The sequence below is a fragment of the Corapipo altera genome, unplaced genomic scaffold, assembly GCF_003945725.1.
Source record: "Corapipo altera isolate COAL_440 unplaced genomic scaffold, ASM394572v1 71, whole genome shotgun sequence".
Lineage (NCBI taxonomy): Eukaryota > Metazoa > Chordata > Aves > Passeriformes > Pipridae > Corapipo > Corapipo altera.
Window position 1 is genome coordinate 3,541,588 of NW_020884916.1, and position 21,899 is coordinate 3,563,486.

Consider the following 21,899-nt stretch of genomic DNA (forward strand, 5'->3'; position numbering starts at 1 on the left):
TAGGTATAAAATGAACTGATGGGACAAGGAGGAACGGGTGCAAATGGAAAGAGGGGAAAATTTAGGTTAGGTATAAAATATCTATATAAATAAATAGCGATATAAAGAAGTTCTTTACCACGAGGGGGGGGGAGGCATCGCAGTGGGTCGCCCGGGAAGGCTGTGGCTGCCCCCATCCCTGGAAGTGCTCAAGGCCAGGTTGGACCAACCTGGAGTGTGGTGGGAGGTGTCCCTGCCCACGGCAGGGGGGTGGAACGAGATGCTCCTTTACGGTCCATTCCAACCCCTTGCCACATACCCTTGGACTGATACCGATATAAACTCGATTATTCTGCGATAGCGCGCTCAGGAGGGACAGGTCCGGGGAAGGGCACTGATGTGACGGCCGGGGAGGGGGGGGGGGGGGGGGGGGGTGGCGAAGCAGGCGCATCCCCCTCTCCCGGCGCTGTCGCGACGTGTCGCGGCGGGCAGCGCGGATGCCATGGGATGCTGCGGTCCCGCGGCTGCTGCACATGCTCAGCAGAGAGCGGGGCGGCTCAGCCGCTGGCGCTGCTGCTGCGGGGAGCCCTGAGCCTGTCTGCGGGGGGCTGGGGGTGCCCCGGGGGCGGGGGGCGGCCGTGCCCCGGCGCGGGGGGCTCGGCGCATGGGGCTCGGAGCTCCCCGCGGGACGCTCGCCGGCCGCGGCTCCTCCAATATGTCCTGGGACCTCTGGAGCTGTCAGTGGGCAGACAAGGACACGGGCAGCGGATTATCGTGGCTGTACTAATGAAAGGGTTCAAGCTCGCCTGGTAAGCGCTGGGGGCCGTCCCCTCCCCAAAAAACGCCTGTCCCCGAAATCGCGCTGCGGGGGAAAGGGATGCGCGCCCCGCCAAGTTCCGCTGCAGCATCAGCCCGGGGGGACGGCGCGGGATGCGGCTGGGAAAGGAGGGAGAGAGCCGCCGGGAAAGGCTCCGGGAATTAACCATGGGCCGCTGCTGTCCGGGCATCTCTGCGCCAGCATCGTGATGCCCTGAGCCTCCCTCCGCGCCGGCTGCATCTTCCTCCCCGCTGCCGCCACCCCTTCCCCTCCTCTGCTGTCGCCTAAAATCAGTTTAAGGCATCGCTTGCATGAATCCGCAGCCGTGTGCGCTCACCTGAGCCCCTGCTCGTCCCCCGGGGCTCGGGGGATGTTGGCACGCAGAGAAAATCAGCTTGCGAGGTTTTTTTTTTATTATTTTATTTTATTTTTCCCGAGGAAAAGTGGGGGAAAAAAAATTTGTTTTGAATCCTGCGTGCGTGGAATGGCTCCTGCTCGGCTTGTCCTTTAAATAGCTGCTTTTTGGGGATGCACCTTCCTGGCGTGTTGCTGTAAGGACATTATTAGAGTTGGGAACCGAGAGCTTCCAGGAAGGTACCAAAGTGCTCGTTAATTCTTTGATCGTTCCCGGCTGTTTTGGGGGGAAACTCTCCAGGTTTGGATAAGTGGGCAGTGAAAGAAAACATTGTGTGGGTGAAAGTCAATTAACAAAGCTGTGTGTATATATATCTGAAATGTTCACATGTAAATATTTTGTTGGTTGAGCTTGTATTTTACCCGGGTACAGAAATATATACATACATAACAGATATGAATGCAATTACATCTATCTAATATAAACTTAACCAACAAAGACTTATATAAATCTTGCGTATGTCAAAACTGGCTTAAACCTCTAGGATGTCAAAACTACTTAGTTGGAATAAATAATCTTTTAATTATTGTGATGAAATTGATTTAATCAGAACTTTTATCAGATGGGAACGGCTCCACAGTTAATAGTGGAATGTGACTTTGTAATTTGGGCAGAAGCAGATGTCAAGAGCAACGGGAAGGCCTGTTTCTTTTCCTTAATCCTTTTTTCTCTGTAATGAAAAAGGAAGTAATCATAGAAATAACAGCCTCTCTCAAGTGTGCTGCTTTGCATCAGTGTGAATGTGGTGCTTTGAGATCCTCGCCTGTGAAGTGTGAGAAACCAGGGAAGTTATTTTTTATTTGTTGTTTTATTTATTGTGGCTATTTTGATTTTGGGGTTGGTTTTTTTTTTTCCTGTGTAAAAAAAATAAAAGCACTACAGTATAGCACTAGGAGGCATCTTGTACTGGGCCCCAGGGGACGGACTAGAGCCAGGGATGACTCAATAGGTCATCTCTTTTCCTAATTTCTGTAATTCTTTTATTTAATTACACTGACAGCCTTTGAATTTTCCCTGTGTGTACATGGCTGTGTGTAACACAGACTGTACAAATGGCACAGCTATTGGCATTTGAAAACATTACACCTTTTTTTTTATTTTATTTTAAATTAAAAAAAAAAAAAAAAAAAAGCCCAATTCTTGCAGTGCTTTGCTGCTTTCTGGGCCGAGGAGTTGCATAATAGCTGAGTGTACTACCAGGAGAGCAGAGCATGTGTTGGAAGTGCTGGGATCGTGGGGATCTGCACTAACATGGCACCCACTGCGTCCCTCCCCGTCCCTCCCCATCCCTCTCCACCTCGTGTGATTGCAGAGCTTTTGTGTGCCCAGCTCTGTCCCAGCCTCTCTCACAGCTCACGTTGGAGGCAGCCTGGGAATTCTGTCACAGCTAAGCAGGGGAGGGAGGTGGATCCAGGGCTGGCTGGGGACATAAGCAGATTACCCTGTGCTGGAGGAAATGCTGGCGGGGCTTCAGTAGGTGACGCTCTTCCCTCTGAGTTCCTCAGCTCCAGGCAGGGGCTCAGGGGCCCTGGGCTGTCCTGGGTCTGTCTGTTCTCAATAATCAGCTCCCCTGGCTCTCCTAGAAACACTTAAAAAGTGCTGACCACTCCCTGCTTTCCTCTTCAGCATCCCCTTCGTCTTCCCCACAGAGAAGTCAAACGGTCTGATTGCTTCCCTTATTTCATTATACAGCATTTTGGATCTTTGCACTAGTTACTGTGTTCCTCCTTCTAGGCACTTTTCGTTATTTGGTTGTGCTGCAGCATCCAGGCACAGAAGGGTGAGTTAAAGGTGTTATTTCAGGTTCTGTGTCACCCAAATCTACGTGTGTGTCGCTGCTGGACTGACTGTGTGGTTCTAGAGGAGCACAGGTCTAAATACAGAATGTAGAGTTCCCTGGGCTTTGCTGCTTGTCAGACTTGCTTGGGGTACTTTAATGGGCTGACACAGCCTTAATATTTGCAGTGAAATGGTTTTACAGCATTTAGTGTTTATCCAAAATCATAAAGCACATCCAATGCATGGGATACAGACAGATCCTTTGGTGTAGGAGCGGTGATTCCCATTCTGGCACTTCTGGGGTTAAAAGCAGTGGACTTAAAAAATGGAAAAAAGACTCATGACTTCTGTGTGTGGCAGGAAGGGCAGCAGCACGGGGACAGAATGCTGTCAGCAGGAGCAGCCACTCTGACACTTGGCAGTGGGATTTGCTCCTGCCAGTTTTTAGGCCGCCGTGAGATGGCACAAAATAACGCAGAGCGTTTGACCAGCGACCCTCTGGCCACCCCTGGGCTGGGTGCAGGCTTGTCCTGGCCCAGGCCAACGTGCTGATCCCTCTCAGGATGCCCTGTATTTGTGCAGAACGCCACCTAACTCTGCCCCAGGTGATCCCCCCACCATCTGGTCTCCCAGGCTGCCGGGCAGGCTCGGGGTGCTCGCCGGGCTCTGCAGCACAGCAGGACCCCGAGGGGTGACACCAGAACGTGGCTGTGGCACAATGCAACGCCCTGATGTGCCAGTGCAGCATCTCACTGTGGTGCTCCAGCATCAGGAATGATGCTGCAGTCCCTGACTACGCTGCTGTGACGTGTGACAACACGGGTTCGTTTTAGCAGGGCCTAAAGTCGTGGTTTAATAAGACGTTTTCGTGGCACGGGGGAATGTTTTCTTACGTCTGTATGTTGCGACATGGTATTGTGAGAGAGAACTTCTGCTTCCAGGCTGACATCACTGTTATCTCAGAGATCCTTAGGGATTGCAATCAGCCAGGCCTTGAGCTTTAACTCTGGGAAAGCCACAAAATACAGCAGGACAGGCTGAGCTTTCCCTCCCCTCCCCTCTCATCTCAGGCTGCGCTGCTCGCCTTGTTCTTCCTCGTTGGGAGTTCTGGGGAGCTCACAATCCACCATAGGTGGATACTAATTGAGATCTTCTATGAGAAATGAGGATTAAATGGTGCTAATAACATCAAGGCTGTGGGTTTGATCCCTGGATGGGCAATGCACATCCTTGTGGGTCTCTCCCAACTCAGAATATTCTGATTCTCTGAAATGCCAGAAGAGCATTTCAGGGACAAAACCAAACTCGCTATCCCATAAATGGGATACTGAACAAAACCCCGCTCATGTGATTTTCCTCCTTTTGTGGTTCCTTCTGCGTTGCTTGTGCTGCTTTGTTGACTGGAATATTTCTGAGCCACAGAACCTGCTCTGTGGAGCCCACTGAGAAAATAAGGGCCAAAGGCTCTGCCTAAAAATAAATCTGTAATTCATTTTTCTGCTAGTGCCTGTGGGTGAGAAAAAAAACCTCTCAATGTTCCAACACCCTGCTTATCTGAGGGAAGGATCTATTATGTAGTTGTGGGGGTGGGATGGGAACTAGGTAGGGTTACAGAACAGCAGAGCTAAAATTAGAAGTTGTTTGATGTCAGGGAGCAGTGAAGATTAACTTTAGGCAGATTCAGCTCTGCTTCTGTAAGGCTGCGACTTCAGGGGCTCTTTTTGGCTCGTCCAGGCCAACAACACCTGCCCTTTCCATGGCTTTGGAAGTGTCTCAGGGCATGGAAGAGGGGCAGGAGGGGGATATATAAGCTCTAATCCTGCCTAGCTCTGTTCTTACAGGAGAGTCTTGTGTCTTCTTCGAAGTCTAAAATACCAGGGTAGTGAAGAAGGGACAGGAGGGATGTGTTGTGTCCTGGCTCCAGAGAACTGGTACTTGCTGTAACACAGAAAGGTGACAAATGTGGGTGTTTGGGATTCTTGCCTCCTTAATTACCTAAGGAAATGATGCATCTGTTTAAATCACTCCCAATCTCATATTGATGCTGCAGAGACTTAAAGAGCTGCTGTGTGCAGCGACAATGAACTTTGTTTCCTTGCGCTGCAAATGATTCCAAATGAAATTGGATTTCCAGAATCAATTCTTCCTCAATTTCTGGAGGAGCCCAGCGAAATAGTTCTGCTGAAGTTACATAATTGTGCTGCTGTGCATATTGTGCTGTTTGACCTTCACATTACAGGTTAAAATGTTGCATTTTAGTGTTTTGTGTCATCGATTTTTCTGCGTCTACATCATTCTCTGTGCTTTTTATTCAGAAGGAAGGAATAGGTGCTGAAAATCCTCTGCTAAAAGCCATCAGGGATGACCCACATACATATAAATATGGCTCTGGCATTTTGGAAAGAAAAGGCTTTCGCTGCTTATAAATTCTGCAAATGGATCTTGGGAATCAGGATGTTCCCGTTTGCTGTCAGTGTGGTAGGAAGAGGAAACCTTTATTAATGGCTTGCTCATCTCTGCCTGGATCCAGAACATTCTGAACCTCTGTGCACAAAGGACAATTTCTATCCTTTCTCTCTCAACAGGAAGATGCTGTGTCAGGTGACTGGAAGAACAACTTTGGGCAGCGCTGGGAGATTTATTTTGTAAAGGGTTTTGTATAATTATAATTACTCAGGGTTAGCAGCAGGTTTTGTGCTAATTTATCTGGGCTTTTCGGCAGTGGGAAGCCATAGTAAGCAGAGAGGAGCCTAATCCAAGTGCACTGCTGTCAAGGAAAAAATCTTGCACGCAATTCCCTTGGCCAGACTGTCCTCGTGGGCACCAGCTGAGCCAGAAATAGACCCCAGAGCAGCTCCTTCCCTGTTTTTGCCCTGGGCTGCCACACTGAATTCGTACCTTCAGTGGTGACACGGGGTGAAGCACGACTGAAGTGACTATTTTAGCCAAGGCAAAATGTGAAATTACAGTGGAGGGGAGACTATTTGAAGAAAAACTGAGCCATTATGAAGGCCTTGGTCTGAGATCTGGTTTGCTTGCAGCTCTGTGTGATGACAGACTGGCAAAAGCGCCCCTTTAGCAATTTCTGTTTGTTATGTGGTTGGCTTTTGGCATCAGTTTTTGCTTTAAACTTGGATAAACATCTATAATTTCATGCTCTAAGATATATCTGCTTGTTGAAACCTCTCTGAGGACAACCAGACAGAGGAATCCTTTGACTTAAGCCATGAAGATGCTGCACTTTGCCGAATCTCTCCTTCAGATCTCTCCTTGGGCTGCAGATTATTTGGGCTGATTGAATCCTAACTGTTTGTTTGGCTCCAAAATTGCCTTTCCTCCTTATCAGATGGTAAAATCACCTTGCTCTCTCTCTCTCCAGCCCTTCAGCAGCCTCATAAATGTCAAGTGAAGGGCAGAGTGCTTGGAACTGTTCTGGAATCCTGCAGCCGTTGCTCACTCGGGGCTGGAGTTGAGATGGATGAGGCAGCAGTGAGGCTTCTCCAGAGGTCCTTTTCCTCATGTGCACAGGAGTAAAAAGCATGGAAAGAGGCAAATTCAGTCAAGATAAACTTGACCAGGTGTTGCTTTTCTGTGTCAAAGCTGAAGTGTGGAGCTGTTTGGCTGCTTGGTCCCTTCAATGAGGAACAAGGTCCTGGCTGTGAAGTCACGAGAGGCCACTTTGTGCCTGGATCTGTCCCTGACCTCTTGTATCCTGGGGTTGCCTCTGCCCCAGTTTCCCCGCCTGCAGAACGAGGCAAACCATTGCTCTCCTCCTTTTCCCTGGAGCAGTGTGGGATTTACACAGGACAAGTGCTAGAGGGGGGTGTTCTGGACAGGATTCCACGTTTTGTGAGTGTGTGATTGATGGTTGTGTTGAACCAAACAAGGAACACTCACACGGTAGAAATTTCTGCCAGATTTTTGCTCAGCAAGTGGGCACTGGCAAGGCTTGGAAGGGCCAAAAATTGCCATCAAAACTCTTGTGGAACTTTCTGCCCAGAATCACCGTGTCCTGGTCAAGATCTCTTCTGCTTAATCACTTTTGCCAGCTGAAATTCCCCTTGGGAATCAGACTCCTCTCGATTCTAAACTAGTTCTGGTATTCCTGTGGTTGATTAAGCAGCTGCTATTTTATTTATTTTTTTTTTTTTTTGCTTGAACCTTCCCCTGCTTCCAAGTTCAGTCCTGGTTGGAAAGTGCATCTTAATGCCATTATTATTATAATTGATGCTTATTAGGAATGGTAACTGCTAATTTCAGTATTTTGAGCCTGGTGGAAATAAATTACATAAATTGAGGTGTAACAGCAGTAATAGCATCCAAGTATAAAATATCCAAGTTCAAGGCAATGGAGAGACCCAGCCAAATACTGCACAGAAATCAGGAGCTGTTCTTTCCCTTCCATAACTTCAGTGTGCCCTTGCAGAGCCACGTGCTGAAAACAAGGTGCTGGAATGTTCTCTGAGCATCTCCTGGGCTAAAGTTTTCCATTTGGCCAGATTTAGGTCTGTGCTGTTGCTTGTACTTTACATTTTCCAGTGGTTTGCTCTCCATAACCATTTTTTCCTGGACAGAATGCCCTCTGTGGTCACAGCCAAGTGACCCTGGGGGGAGATGCTCTGCTTTTTTTCAGCTAAAAAAAGATGCAAAATGCTGCCATTCTCCTCTGACAATGTCACAGCCACTCCGTGCATGTGGCAAAGGAGCAGAGAAGGAGGGATTCGTGAGGGTTTTTGGTATGAGAGGCAGATATGTATTTGAGGTATATATTTGGAATCATTTTCAAGCCACTTGGAATACCAGGTTTGGAAGAATGTGGCTTCACCACACCTAATTTCAGGCCTTGGAACTGGAAGAAGAAAAATGGAGGAGAAAATGAGTGGAATGAAAAAGACTTGGGGAGAAGAAAGAGGTGGACATTGAGGTGTATATTCAGGAGCAGCAAAGATTTTTGTAGCAGAAAAACAGCCCATATATGCACATGAAATTAGAACAAATTAGCTGGGGGGGCGGGGGAACACACAGCTTGTTTATCTTTAGTGTTAAGAACAGCTCTCTCTGAGTAGAATAATTCCTATAATGAAATACTGAGCAAACAAGGCTGTGTTTTAGATGGCAGGAGGAGGAGAGGGCAGAGGAATCCTTTGCCAGGTCTCATCCTTTGCAGTGAGCACACACCAAGTGCAGTGAATTAAAAGCTTTGCACAGGAGACAGAGGTATTTTAGAAAGCTGGTGGAGACCCAGAGCTGTAATTTTGGTGTATTTCTGACCCCACAGGAACAGAAGTAAAGCAGCCACAGAGATGTGAGAGAAGTGCCCTCTGCTCCTGAGGAGACTGGCTTGTGGCTGTGCAGCTCTCAAAAGTGGAATTTTGTTTTTTTTTTCGGAGCTGTCAAGTGTTAAGAGAAATGATGTGCTCATGTGGTGCCCTTCAATGTGAGGCACATTTTAGGAATGAGGTTTGGGAGGCAAACTGTAGCTGAGCTGTGGGCCATGAAAGAAGGATGTGTCTCAGGGCTGGAGCTCAGAGAACCTGAGCAATATTCAGCGGCTGCTCCAGGGCAGCAAAACTCCATCATTGCCTCGAATACCTGCTCTGTTATTTTTTCCAGCAGGAAGAATAGGTTCCCTGTGGATTCTCCTGAATTTCTGTTTTAAAGGCAGCTGATAGCACAACTGATCTTGGAAATGGAATTGCTTCTAAGATTGTGTTGTTTTACAGTGAGAGAGGCTTTTAAAAACAGGGGCTTGCTGTGCTGGAGATTTCCATGCCCACCTCCAGAGTCAGAGCTGCCACACTAAACAGTCAAAATGAACAAAGGGTAGAAGGAGGTGATGTCAGTATTAGTTTGCAGGTGAGGCACGTGGAGATTAAAGGTGGTTTTCCTTTTTACATGTTTATTAATGGATGTGCACTAGAAAGCTTCCCTGCTGGAAGCTTGGCTTGGGTGAGCAAGAAATTGTGAAAGCTTAAACCAGTCCTTTAAAGAGCACAGATTCTACTGATGTAAGAGTTGGGATCAGAAATGCAAACTGTCCAGCCTTATCCCCTGCCCTTCTCATAGGTGACTTGTCCCATACCACAAGCTGAATCCATACAATTGTCCCCAAAGCAACTTACGTCTTGCTCATATTTGGAAATACCATAATTGCCTTAAGGACATCTGTTCTTTCAAGGGGCACAACCCAGATTAAGAACTTGAGATGATTTCGATGTCACTTTGCAAGATTTCCCACAGGAAACTCAAAAGTCACATGGTTGTGTTTCTCCGGGAGGTTTTGGGAACAAAAATACAGCAAGTCAAAACAATCCTTGAAATTGTAACGCCCAAACAGCTGTAACACCAACTGAATACAAACCTTTAAAGAGCCCTCCTTGCTGCAAGCTGGGCTGCTGCCCCTTGGGAAGACTGTGGAAAGCAAAGCCAGAAAAAAAAGTGATATTATTGAGGCATTGATCCATGCTCCTGGCTCCTGGGCCAGCAGCTGGATTTAGATGATCCTTGTGGGTCCCTCCCAGCTGAGGATATTCTGTGATTCTCTGATTCAATTGAGACAGTTCCCTGTTTTATCTTTATTAGTGGTTACCTAATGGGGTTTATAAACATGACAAGCGAGTTTATAGCACTTCTCCCCTGGTCTTGGCTGCAAGGAGTTGACTTCAGCTTAATTTTTTCCCACAGCTTAATATAATCACATCTCTGGTTGTTATAAAACCTTTTAATAGGGCTTCTCTTTCCCTTTCATATTTACATTCTTCAAATATTTGTTGACCACTCCACTTTGTTTACCCTTCAAGTTTCTTTTCATAAACGAGCCTGGTCAATATTGGGATGTTTTTGTTGCTTTCCTTCGAACTCACTGCTCTGCAAGAAAAACCTTTCTGATTGCTTGTCACCCATTGAATAAAGTTCCTGGCGGAGATTAACTGATCATACAGAGCAAATATTTCATCAGCTCCCCTGATCTTGTGTTGATCAGACCACACAGCTCCTGTATCATGTTGCAGGAACCTGTCTAAATTTGCTTTGTGCTCATACCTTGACGTCCGTGCTGCTTTCTTGCTTTCCAAATGCTTTGGATGGCTTTGTTCCCACTGTTTGGAGTAGGTACAAACCCAAGGACAGTGGTTTTCGTGCTTTGCCCAGAAGAAAATCAGGCAGAATCTCTGCTTTTTTTGCCTGGGACAGGTTTTCATCTCTGTGTTGGATACACTTTCAATGTCAGTCACGTCCTTACCTTGTGCATTGTAGAACTTCTCTGTAAAGGCCTTTCCAGGGGGTTGTGTTTGGAAATACCCATGTGTGGAGACAAATACTCCTCCTGTTGCTGGTTGTGCTGCCTGTTGTGGGGAAGTAGGTGGTTTGTGTTGTCTGATAAGGTTTGGAGGGTGTGCTGGTAGAAATCACTGAGCAGTCAGAGAGCTCTGTGGGAGTGAGGAAGCGGAATTCGGAGGTAATTGGGATGTTTATGTCCATGCTGACTGCTCTGCTCCTTTGTCGTCACAGCAGCGCTCCCGGGTGGTTTGCGGAGCAGGGAGTGCAGGGATGTTTAACAAAGCTGCGCTGATTTCCCCTGCAGGAATGTTTGGGATGCCAGGGACGTGTAGCTAAACAAACCGAGCTGTGCCAGGGCGGTAGAACGGACCGGGCAAGAAGAGCAGGAGAAGAGAGGAGTCATCCCGAAATTCCTCCTCCTGAGCGCCTGGAGCGAGGAGCAGCACAGGGTTAACAGGGATGTGGGCTCCGGGACATTCTTAAAGAGACAGTGGGAGCTTTTCTTGGCGGTGGGCAGCAGCCAGCTCGGATGCCAGGGCACATTGCAAAGGCGGCTTTGTTCCAGCCATGCCAGCCCGTTATCAGAGCGGGGAATCTTTTTGTCCACCGCTCTCGAGCCCAGTAAAATGCAAAATGCATCGGAGCAGTGAGACCCTCGAGTGGTTGGATGCTCTCCCCCCCAGCAGAACCGCTGCTGCCTGCGGTGCCAGGGGTGCTTTGAGCCCCGGAGGGCAGAGGAGGAGCGGGGAGGACCCACGGCTGTGCCCCGGGAAATGCGAGGTGGTAACAGGTGGAGATTCAATCCTTTCTTTGGCCCCTTCGTTTTTTTCACCCTCCTCCAAGGCAGGTGGGAGGGCTCCTTCCTGGGGATGCAGGTTCCTTTGTGTGCCGGGAGGTCAGGCGGCTCCTCAGGAAAAAGGATGCAGTGTGGGGCTGGGATGGGGATCCAGGCTTTGGGGGAGGAATCCCAGCCGGGCTGGGAGGGATGGGGGTGGATCCAGGCTTTGGGGGAGGAATCCTAGACAGGGTAGGAGGGATGAGGGTGTGGGGGGAGAGGCTGAGCAAGACTCGTGGTGGAGCAACACGGGAGTAGGGGCTCGACTGAGCAGCTCCTTAGTGGGGTCGGTGGGTTTGTTACAGGAATCAGACCATCCCGGAACGAAGGGTTGAGCAGTTCAGCGGGAGTGGGGATGGATCCGGTGGGAATGGGTGTGGGGATTGAAAATCAGGTGGCTCAGGAGCAGTCTGAAGGTAGAGACTGGGGTAGTGGTTTGGGGGAAGGCTTCAGGGGGCTGATTCTGGCTGGGATGAACAGATTGGAGCACTTCAGAGGAACGGAGAAGCTGGCAGGACTGAAACAATTACATGATGCAGAAGCACAGGCTGCACCAGGAAGGAGATTGGACCCTTTTAGGGCCCTTTTCCTCTTCTCTTTATAAATCTGCTCTCGGGTCTGAGCTATCCCAGCTCAGTGCAGTGTGGAAGAGGGAGAGGAGGGATGGTGGATGGCAGGAGTGGGGCATGGCTGTGCCAGGAGGTTGGTGTAGCCCAGCCCCTGGCACAGCACAGCCCATGTGCAGTTTGCTCTCTCCAGTGGCAGCTATTGAAGCTTGATCCAGATGCCAGGGAATCCTCTCTTTGTGCTGAGCTCACACAGGAGCAGCACATGTGAGGGTTCCTGGGAGCAGAGGGGAGGTGACTGTCTTGTATTTGGAGTGGCATCCAAAGGACTGGATTTGGGTTGGGTTTGAGGTGAAATTTTGCTGCTGCTTGTCCCCTGGTGGCCACCTTTGCAATGTCAGTGAGAGTACAGTGGCATGGCATTTAACTGTCCTGAGGGAAGAAAAGAAGGATAAATAGATAATGGAGGCAGGACTGTAATGACTCCACAGGGACCTGTAATTAGCGTGGTCTCCCGTTTCTGCTGTTATTTTTCTTTGTGTGTAGGATAACCTCCCCTGGCAACCTGTTCTGCTTTTCCTTCATCCTCTCTTAAACTGGGCACTGATCTGGCTGGATACACTCTGACCCTGGTGGTTGGAGGTGATCCTATGATGGCAGTAGGGGCTGAAATCAGTGCAGCCTCTCACCTTCATACCTTTCACTGTAATTCCTGAGGGTCTGCCTGCAAGTGCCCTGCCCTCAGCTCAGTGCTGGAAAATATATCCTGGAGTTACTTTTATTAGTGCTCCATCTCAGAGACATCTGGCAGTGTTATTGATGTGCTTGTTAATCTTCATTTTCAAGTGCACTGACTGCTGTGTACATTATCTGGGAGTGCAGTGCAAGGGCTTCTGGGGTAAAATATGCACCAGCTTATCATCAGTGCAGGAGAACAGAACATGGAATGGTTTCACGGGAAAAAAGAGATGGATTTAGTATCAAGTGGGAGCTTGCTGAAGACTTAAGATGTGTAAGTGTCTTTGTAATATATGATTAGAAATTGGAGACACTGCACTGGTGGGGGGTCAGCCCAGCAAGCCTTGCCCACTGCATCATTCCAGGCTGGTGGTTTCCAGGCCTGGAGCTGTGACCTGTCCACGATGCTGTGTGCTCTGCATTGATCCTGAGCAGGGTGCAGTGCCTGCCCACGTTGGGGTGGCATTCTGTTGGTCTCAACCTCCAGAGAGCAAAGTTGACTGGCTCCTCCTTGTTTTCAGAGATCAGGCTGAATTAAAGAGGGCTAAAACTGCATTAAATATCCTTGTGGACAATACTGGTTGTGGAAGTGATAGCTGTAGTTACTGCAGGGGTTTTGGGCAGTTCCACATGTGATGGAACTAGAAAGATTCTGGCTAAAGATCTGTGCTAAAACCGCTTGTCCTGGCTGGTGTAGGCTCCAGCTCTCACTCCAGCACTTGTTGGTGCTGAGCCTAAACCCCCACAGCCTTTCCCCAACATCATTGCACCTTTTCCTGCTTTTGGCTTTCCACGTGCTGATGGTTTGAGGATGATGTTGAGGACAACAGGTAGGGCTGTGTTTCCTGGGTGAGGTGGGATCTGCTACTTGTGAATGCCTTTAATTCTGTGTGGTTTCTTTTGTGCAATTAAGGAGAGCTAATTAGCTCCTTTTAGTGCCGTCTCCTTGCAGAGGTAGCTGACCTCTTGTTAATCCTGGATTAAGTTCTTACTTAAGAACTGGCTCTTTGTGTGTCCCAGTTAAGATGTTGACACTTTGTTCTCTCTCTCCTTGTTTCTCCTCCTCCCCCTCTTCCTCCCCATGCCTGTGAGCACATGATTCCTTCCTCCTCCTTCCCCCCCACTACTGTAGGAATCCATGAGCTCTTAGCAGCCACTGTATCTCACTCCAGGAAAATGCAATTGTCAGCTCAGAGTGCTCTAAAAAGACTTTTGCTTGGTCTGGTACCTGTCTAGGAGCCCATTTTCATTGCAAGGCAAAAGGAAGAGCTTTGGCAGTGCTCCTTGTTGCTTAAGGGGGTGAGAATCCTGTGGGGTTTGAGGAGTAGCACCCACTGGAAGCTGGAAGGATGTTCAGTGAACACAACCACTTTTCCCAGTGGGAGAACTCCCCCTGGACCATGCTTTGCATTCAGGAGTCCCTCCATTCAGAGTGAAAGAGGGTTTCTAGGGGAGAAGCAGCTGCTGTGCTCCAGCAGTGGCATGAGCAAAAAAAACCACTTGCAAAACACTAATTCCCACCCAGATGCATCAGTTGCCCACTAATGCTAATCCAGCTTGCAGATCTTGAGGTTGCAGCACTGAGTTTTCCCTCAGGACGTGGTTTCTTGACGTATCTGATGTGCCTTTTGGAAGACGAGCCCAGAAGTATGAGGAAGGTGTCGTGTCCTTTGGTTCTGTTCTAGACTCAGCTGAAAAGTAGAGATGCTGGGGGATAACTGCATTTTCAAAACAGAACTTATTAAAAGTGGGTAAAGAATTATTGGGGAAGGGGAAAGGAGAAACCCTTATGTGTTTTCAAATCCGGGCGCTCATTGTTCCCTGACATTTTGCAGACAGACTTTCTAAGGCTTCTTTTTGTTCCTGTATCCCTGGTGTGGCTTACAGGGAAGGTAAGATTGCTCCAGGTGGGTATAGAGTTGATCTCAAACCCACTGGATGGCCTGGGCATTCAGGCCCTGCTCTGTCTCACCCGTATCTATCATCAGCCATCAGCCCCGGGCTTTAATTACTCGGACAGTGCCTCATTTCCTCTGAGCTGGGAGATGCAAGGGATGCAAAATGTATGAGTGTGCTTGTGTTACTGCTGGGCCTGAGACAACAGAGCAGAAAACAGCCCTGCCACTGCTCCAGCAGCTCCAGCAGGCAGGGAACATACTGCTCATGGACACTGAGGAGCCTGACACAGGCATGCCCTGAATTAGAGCATCCTTTGTGCTCATTTATGGCTTTGCACCTTCTGTAGGGCTTGGTCAGGCTGTGGTGGTCAGGCTGTGGGGTGGGGCCATGTCCTGCCACACACAGCTCAGCAGTCAGGCCCTCCTAAAGCTGTCCTTCACACCCAAAACAACATCCTAGGGCTTGTCTGGAGTCTTGAACACCGAGGCAAGGGCTGACACATGTGCAAGTAAAGTGTGTCCTGCAGCTCTTGAACGAAACAGGAACTTGTAGCTTCATGGTCCTTAAACATCCTTAACATCTTAAGAGCTTCCTGAAACATCCTCTTCTCACTTCAGTATTATCTCAGTATTACCACCATGAAACAAGCTGTCTTCAAAGTGCCAGGAATGGTGCTGCAAAGGCCCAGAAATGTAACAAGAGTGTCAGTCCTTCCTAAAGTTCGGGGGGGGAATTTTGCAGATCTGCTGAGGTTTGTAAAGCATTTGAGGTGCCACGTGATTTTCTAAATTACCCATAACTTTGCCCCTTGCATGCCATGGCAGATAAGCCTAAGGAGCTTTTCTTTAAGTAAGTCTTGCAGTTTTACTCCTGCTCTTACAGTGCTTTTGGAAGCAGAACTTTTGTTTGATTCATCTTCCCTCCTGACAGTCTGAAGAGCGGGTTAGTCTTAATCTCATATATTGAATTTATCCTGCCTCTTCATGGCCTGCTTTGAGCCTTTGTGTGTTTTCCATTGTTCCAGATCTCAGTTTCATCAGGGCTTTTTGGGTCAGTGTAACTGTTGTGACTATTGGAAAATAGCATTTTGTTCAAACCTTAATAGTCATTCAGACAAAACATACCAAAATCACAGTTTTAACTATTTTCTCACTTTCTCTGAAAGCCATAAGAAAAAAAAAACACACTGAAAGATTCATAGACTGTAAACCAAAATGGGACCATTCAGATATGTCACTCTGAGTCCTGTTGGATGCAAAGTATAAGACTTGCCTGAACTGATTCTGGTTCGAGGTACAGAACAGTATTTAGCAGAAGACAAACCCTTGCATAATAATGTTTGCCACAGATGGATAATTGAGCCTTGAATTAGTTACAGTGGGTAGTCTTGTTTGCTTCCAAAAATAGGTCTCTCTTGTCTAGTCAGAATTTGTCTGAAAGCTTCAGCTTTCAGCACTTTCATCTGTTCCCCAGTGTGATCCAACGGGTGTTCCAGGTGATCACTGAAATCTTGGCCTCCAGTCTGTGCTGAATGGATTCAGAGCCACTGCCTTTAGTGGTTGCTCTTATCTGGGCCCTCTGTAATCCACATTATACACTCATTGAACCTGGATACAATCCTGGACACGCATTTCCGTGGGAATCACACCATCCCCGGATCTGGGGTGCTGTTGCACTGGGCACAGGGGATGGGAAAATTTGTGTGTTACAAATGCCATTTCCTTTAAACGTGTTTGTAAGTTCTCCAGCGGAGAAACTTTGGTGAGGGTTGGAAACAACAAAATTGACATCGAGGTGATGGATCATTTAATTTCCTAAAACAGTGTTCACAGTGAACACACTGGGTGTACCCTCTGAGCAATACGAAGGGGATGGTGCTGTTGTAGTATCTGGATAAAAATGTGTTTGGTGATGGTGTTTTCAGTTTAAAATCCTGTGCAGCATTTGAATTGCACAGTGATGTGAGTCTGCTGGAGCACTGATGTGCTTGAGAGCAGAGCACTTCCTGCTCCCACCGCTTTTGATTAGAGCAAAATGATGGATAATCAGCCTTTTGGAAAGATGCTCTTTTGGGAATTAGCACTTGAAGCTGTGACTGATTGTAAAGAGAAGAGAAAATGGCCAACCCTGTGTGTGGAAGGGGTGAAATGCAACACAGGCAAGCAAAGGGCAGAGTGAGGAGTGTTTGCATCACTTAAGGCACAGCTCCTCCTGTTATCAGTGGGGGAGCAGTGAGTTCCATTCACAGCATCCACAGTAAAATAAGTCAGTGTAATTCCACACGTGGACATTTGTGCTCCAGTCCAGGTCGTTCTATGCTATTCCCTTGTTCACACAAGGTCTGATTTCATATCCTGGAAGGAAGAGCTCAAGCCAGTTGATTGTTCTGCTCTCTTCTTAGTCACCCTTCGGTCTATATAATTTTTATTGTACCGTGAGAGCCCTTGAGAGGGACTGGAACCCTCCTCCTTATTTCTGGAATAAAGATGTCCATGAGCAGATGTGTGGGATATAGTGATGTGTCCCTCAAAGAAACACCACGTACTAATGCAGCTGTAGAGTCGTAAACTTCGCTTGATAATGTTTCTTTAAAAATCCCAGGCCTGTTTACACATGGATAGGCACGGAAAAAAAAAAAGAAACCAAATTAGCTCCCTAGTCGAAGCAAGCTAAATTGAGTTGAGGTCACCTTAATTCTGAACGAGTGTGTAGATAATCCACTCCACCGGTTAACTGGGGTTTAATTTCCCTGGCTGTTCGTGTGTTGACACGCTGACAGGTTTTGAAAGGTGTTTCTCTCCCCCCAGCCCGTGTGCGCGGCGAGGACGGGCACGTCCTCAACCTGCGGGCTCCCAACTTTGTTCAGCTCCACGGGCAGCATCCCAAAAGCCGCGGGCGTGAGGAGGAGACCCTGGGAGAAGGAGAAGGGTCAGGGGGGGTAGCGTTAGGGTTGGTTTTTCTCCCGGTTTTCCGGGGTGGCTGCGAGCGAGGAAGGCACGGAGGGGGATGAATTATGTAAAAGGCAGCGCCGAGGCTGCGCACGCGTGTGTGGTTGGTGTGTGTGTTGTGTCTGTGCGTGCAGGAGTGTGTGAAAGCGCTGCCAGCGACAGGAACAGGCACCGACCGACATCCTCATCACCGGCGGCAGCAGCAGCAGCGCCACAAAGAGCGGGGCGGGGGTTGGGGGGGAGGCTCGGCCATGGCCGGGGCGGGCGCAGCATCCCCGGGGGGGGGGGGGGGGGGGCTCGGGGAGCCCCGGGGAAGGGCTCTGAGATGGTGCGGGAGGTGGGAAACCCTTCCCCGCTCGCCGCCGGGCCCACCCACCCATCCATCCACCCATCCACCCATCCACCCATCCACCCACCCATCCACCCATCCACCCACCCATCCATCCTCCCACCCTCGGCGCCCGGAGCCGCGTGAATGAATGAGCCCCGCGCCGGCCCCGCGCTCGCTCCCGATGGCTGCCAGGTCAGTGCGCGGGCCCGGGGCAGCGCTGCCTCCCGGCCCCCGGCTCGGGGTGTCTGTGTGTCTGTCTGTGTGTCTGTCCGTGTGTCCTCGCTGTGCCCCGCACGCCGCTCCCCGGCCCGTCCACCCTGCGCTCCCCGGGCAGATTAAACCCGGAGTCCATGTTGGTTGTTGCTGCTGCTGCTCCTTTCTGTTCGGGGGACTCGAAAGCAGCAGCAGCAGCAGGCAGCGTGACATCATGTTGCAGAGATGCTTCGTCTCTTTTTACCCTTCCGCGGGCTGATCTCTCATTTTTTTTTTTTTTTTTAAAAACTTATTAATTTGATTTTTTTTTTATTTCCCTCCCCCTTTTTCTCTCCCCCCACCCCGCACGTGCCTTCCCTTCTCCTGCAGCGGAATTGCTAAAACAGCCTTTTCGATTGTCGCAAACGACCCGATGAGCACATCCTTTTTGGGCTGTTTTTTTCTTTTCATTCTTCCTTTCTCTCTTTTTAGCTTTCATTCCCCTCACCCTCCTCCTTCCCCGTCTCCCCCATCCCCAGGGGGACACTTTTCCCTCCCATCACATCTGGGTCCAAGGAGGGGGCTCGGGGTGGGATGAACAGGGCAATGCGTCACAGGAGCAGCCGGAGCTGCTGCAGGAACATGGTGTATTTGTTTGCCCATGTGCTCCCTCGCTTTGAAAAGGGCTCGGAGCACTCGCACGGATGCCGCGGTTCCCCTCTGTTCCTCTCTGTGGTTGTATATTTGCACTGATGGGGAGAGGCAGGGTTTGTTTTTCAGGCTCTGCTCCAGACTCTGTACAGGTGGCTTTTTATTTTTCATTATTTATTTTTCATTGTTTATTTATTTATTTAGTTCATTGCACTCTCTGTGTTTACAGACAGCGAGGATCTGCCGAATCCCCTAAAACGCTGCTTTTTCTTAGATTACTGGTGACTAGCATTGTCCTGTCCATCGTGGAAATCACGATTCAGAAAAGGGAATATATTCCTGTTCCCTTGCTTCATTAAATCATGTGCATCTGCAGGAGAGCTCCTTCTGGAGCTGGTAGATTTAGGATGGGGCTTGTGATTTGGACTCAGTAGGACAGGAGGAAACTTCAAGCCAGATCTTAGGGGTATATTTTACAGCAGTGCAATATCGTTGGGTGCTGAACATTGTGCCATGGGAAGCCCCCAGGTGCCCATGCCACTGATAACCAGCTGGATGGAGCAGGTGAGAATGTGTCGGGTGAGGGGACAAACCTGAAGCAGGTCCTCAGGACAAAGGGCTGTGTGTGACTCTTGCACTGAGGGGGTCTGACTCTTCCCAGGATCAGCTGCAGCCCCTGACCCTCTCTAATTTTAACTTGGAGCTGGACAGTGCTGCTGCATGGATAGAGCAAAGGAGAGTGAATGGCATGGAGATAGCAGGGGGAGGGATGTGGAATTGTTGCATTGCTGTTTTCTGAATGGTAAAGGGAGGCAACAGTAAGGGATGAACAAAAGAAATCGATTTGATCCCAGCTTTGAAGATCACATCTTCCATGAACTTACAGAAGCTGATGCTGAGGAGCAGTGGGAGTGAGTGGGAAGATGCAGAGCTCCAGCTTTGTCTTCTGCTCCTGAGATGCACAATATCCCTGTCCGCCCCCACTCTGTCTGGGAGATGTTCTTTAATCTGTGGTTTATTAAACCTGCTGCCAAGACTGGAATGTGTTCAGGGGGACAATCCCTGTGCTGGGGATGAAGGCCAGGGGTCTCCCAGCCTTGCTGAAGTTATAGCAGGAGATGGGTAGCAGGGAGGAGTTGTTGGGCTCTCCTTGAGGTTATGTGGGATCACACCTACATCCTCATCCAAAAATGAGCCTGGATCTTTATCACTTGCTGTTTAGTGCTGTATTGCAATTTTCTCACCCTCCCTTGGAACAATGCACATGGATTGATGTGTGGCAGCAACCTTGAGTCCCCAAACCACTGCAAGATTTTGGTGTTAGCTTGGAAATAATGAGGATTAAAATAAACATGCTTGGATGTGCTTTACGTTTTATTCTTTGAGCTGTCAAGTTTTCAAAACTTTCTTCACATCCAAGATGGCTTAACAGGGTCTTTAGTAATTAGATTTATTTTTTAAACAAGACTTTTGAGCTCTGTTCTGCCCCAAATTCCAGGCTCAGAGATCTTGGAGGGCAGCATCAGATATTGCAGTTCTTGCTGTTAAGGACAATGCTGACATTGAGGTGGGGAGGAGAGGGAGCAAAGCCTGGATCTGTTCCTCCTTTGGAAGCTCAGCTGGGTGACTTGCAGGTAACCACATTGGGGCTGTGTCTCAACCACCCTCAGCTTCAGAGGGATGTGAAATTCCTACTTCGTGCTATTTCCCCTTTATTGCCTCCCAGATTTCTTTGTATTACCCACTGTACTGTGTTTCATGTGGTCTGCCTTCCTTTGGAGCAGATGGAATTATTAATTTGCCAGTGGTGGAGGGGTTCAGGGTGTGATTTATCACACGTGGTGGTTCTCTGCAGATTAACACCCTTTCCGAATCGTGACTTGTGTTATCAGACAGTATTACTCACATCAGTCTGGTTCTGGTTCCAACAAAATTGTCCAGTTTTCTTGGCATTTTTGCAGTAACTCCAAGCAGGAAGGGAGCAGTGGAGAGGTTGTTTCCAACCCAGCACAGTGGGAGTTTCTGTAGGAGATGAGCCCGTTTGTCCATGGAGTTGATCGTCCGTCTCTCGTGGTAACCGGGATCGGGTGATTCAGAGACACAATGACATGGTTAATAATGCAGCTGACCAGCCTCGCACTGCTGCATGTGGGCAGAAGGCAAATTCCTTCCTAATGCTTGCAGTGATTTGCTAATCCTCTGAGGCATAATAATTGCATTAATTTTATTTCATGAATATGTAAACATGCGATTGAATGTCACCGGAGGACACCGTTCTGGGAAACGTCAAAACACACCGAGAAAATCTTAAGCAAGGATGGACTTTCCTACCCAAAACCATGCAGAAGGCAGGCTATTTTTACCATTCTCTTCGAAGCAGTTGTCATGAAACACTCAGTTTCTCTACAGCCCTGCAGGTGTCATTGCTTTTTGATTTATTGCTTTCTCTCTTGTCTCTCTTGCTGGGAGATGTAATAGAAGCAGAGCATTCTGTTATTGCTTGTAGAGCAATGGCGAGCCCAGGGAATTGCTGAAGGATATATGGAGGTTTTCATTCTTGGATTATCAATTTGAAGCAAGTGTAGGTTGGTGATCAAAAGTTGTTACCATCTGCTTGCTGTTTGGGAGACTGCATAATGAGGTTCTGAATCTCCTCTTTTTGCACTGATGTCAGACTGTATTGCAGAAAAGTATCTTTGTAGGCGTCTAATTAACCCCCTTAGTGGCTGTTTCTGAGGAGAATTAACTCTTTTTGTGCTGCAGCCAGGCTTGAGGTGCCTCCTTGACCTTGTAGCCTTTCCTGCCCTTTTCAAGACTTCCTCAGTGCAGTTCTGTTTTATGCTCGGGGATCTCTTTTGGTCTTGTTTAGGAAAGTGTGTAGGCACAGGCTTGACTTTGTGTGCACAGCCCATAGTTCTCAGACACAGAGAGGTAAATATGTGCTTAAATATGTGCTGCTTTGCTGGTTTGGGAACACAGTGCTCAGCACTTTCAGAATTAAGCTTGATTTTGTAACACAAACTTGGGGCCTTGAAGAGCCTTCCATCAGGTGGGTGCTATGGGCTGCGGGGAGACCTGAGCAGCTGCAGATTTACTCTTATAAAGCAGGTTCTTTTGAGGACTTGGAGGCCAATTAGCTTTCCAGATCAGGACTTTCTTGAGGAAGAAACCCTCTGAGAAGCTGGTGATCACAGTGTACGTGGAACTGCTGCTTGTTTAGATGATCTGCCCTTGTTACAAATCCTTTGGCAATGCAGTGATTACTTCTGGCTGACTTCTAATTCACATCCTGCAACTGGCAGATTCCAATGGATTTGCTGTCTGTCCTCCTAATCTGAGTCCCTGCCTGAGAGAATACTGAGCTGCTGTCCTGCAGTGTAGCTGTAGCCACTGGTGCTGTGACAGTGCTCTTCTGGAGGGTGACTCCTGGCTGTTGGAGCATCCCAAAATTTGAGGAAGAACTGTTGCAGG

General features: G+C 48.6%; 1 protein-coding gene across 9 annotated transcripts in view; it reads left to right on the forward strand.

The window, feature by feature from the left end:
- Positions 1 to 21,899, forward strand: part of LOC113952881 (protein Aster-B) — a 90,147-nt gene that overhangs the window by 32,092 nt on the left and 36,156 nt on the right. The window contains exon 1 of one of the 9 annotated variants that reach the window (XM_027655406.1): positions 618 to 788. The exons of 6 other annotated variants lie outside the window; for them this stretch is intronic. In XM_027655406.1, the coding sequence (XP_027511207.1) occupies positions 766 to 788 (23 nt within the window). In that variant the 5' untranslated portion in view covers positions 618 to 765. Of the gene's footprint in view, positions 1 to 617; positions 789 to 1,372; positions 1,391 to 17,698; positions 17,778 to 21,899 lie in introns of those variants that run through there. 2 more of the 9 variants (XM_027655410.1, XM_027655408.1) reach the window with 2 other exon arrangements.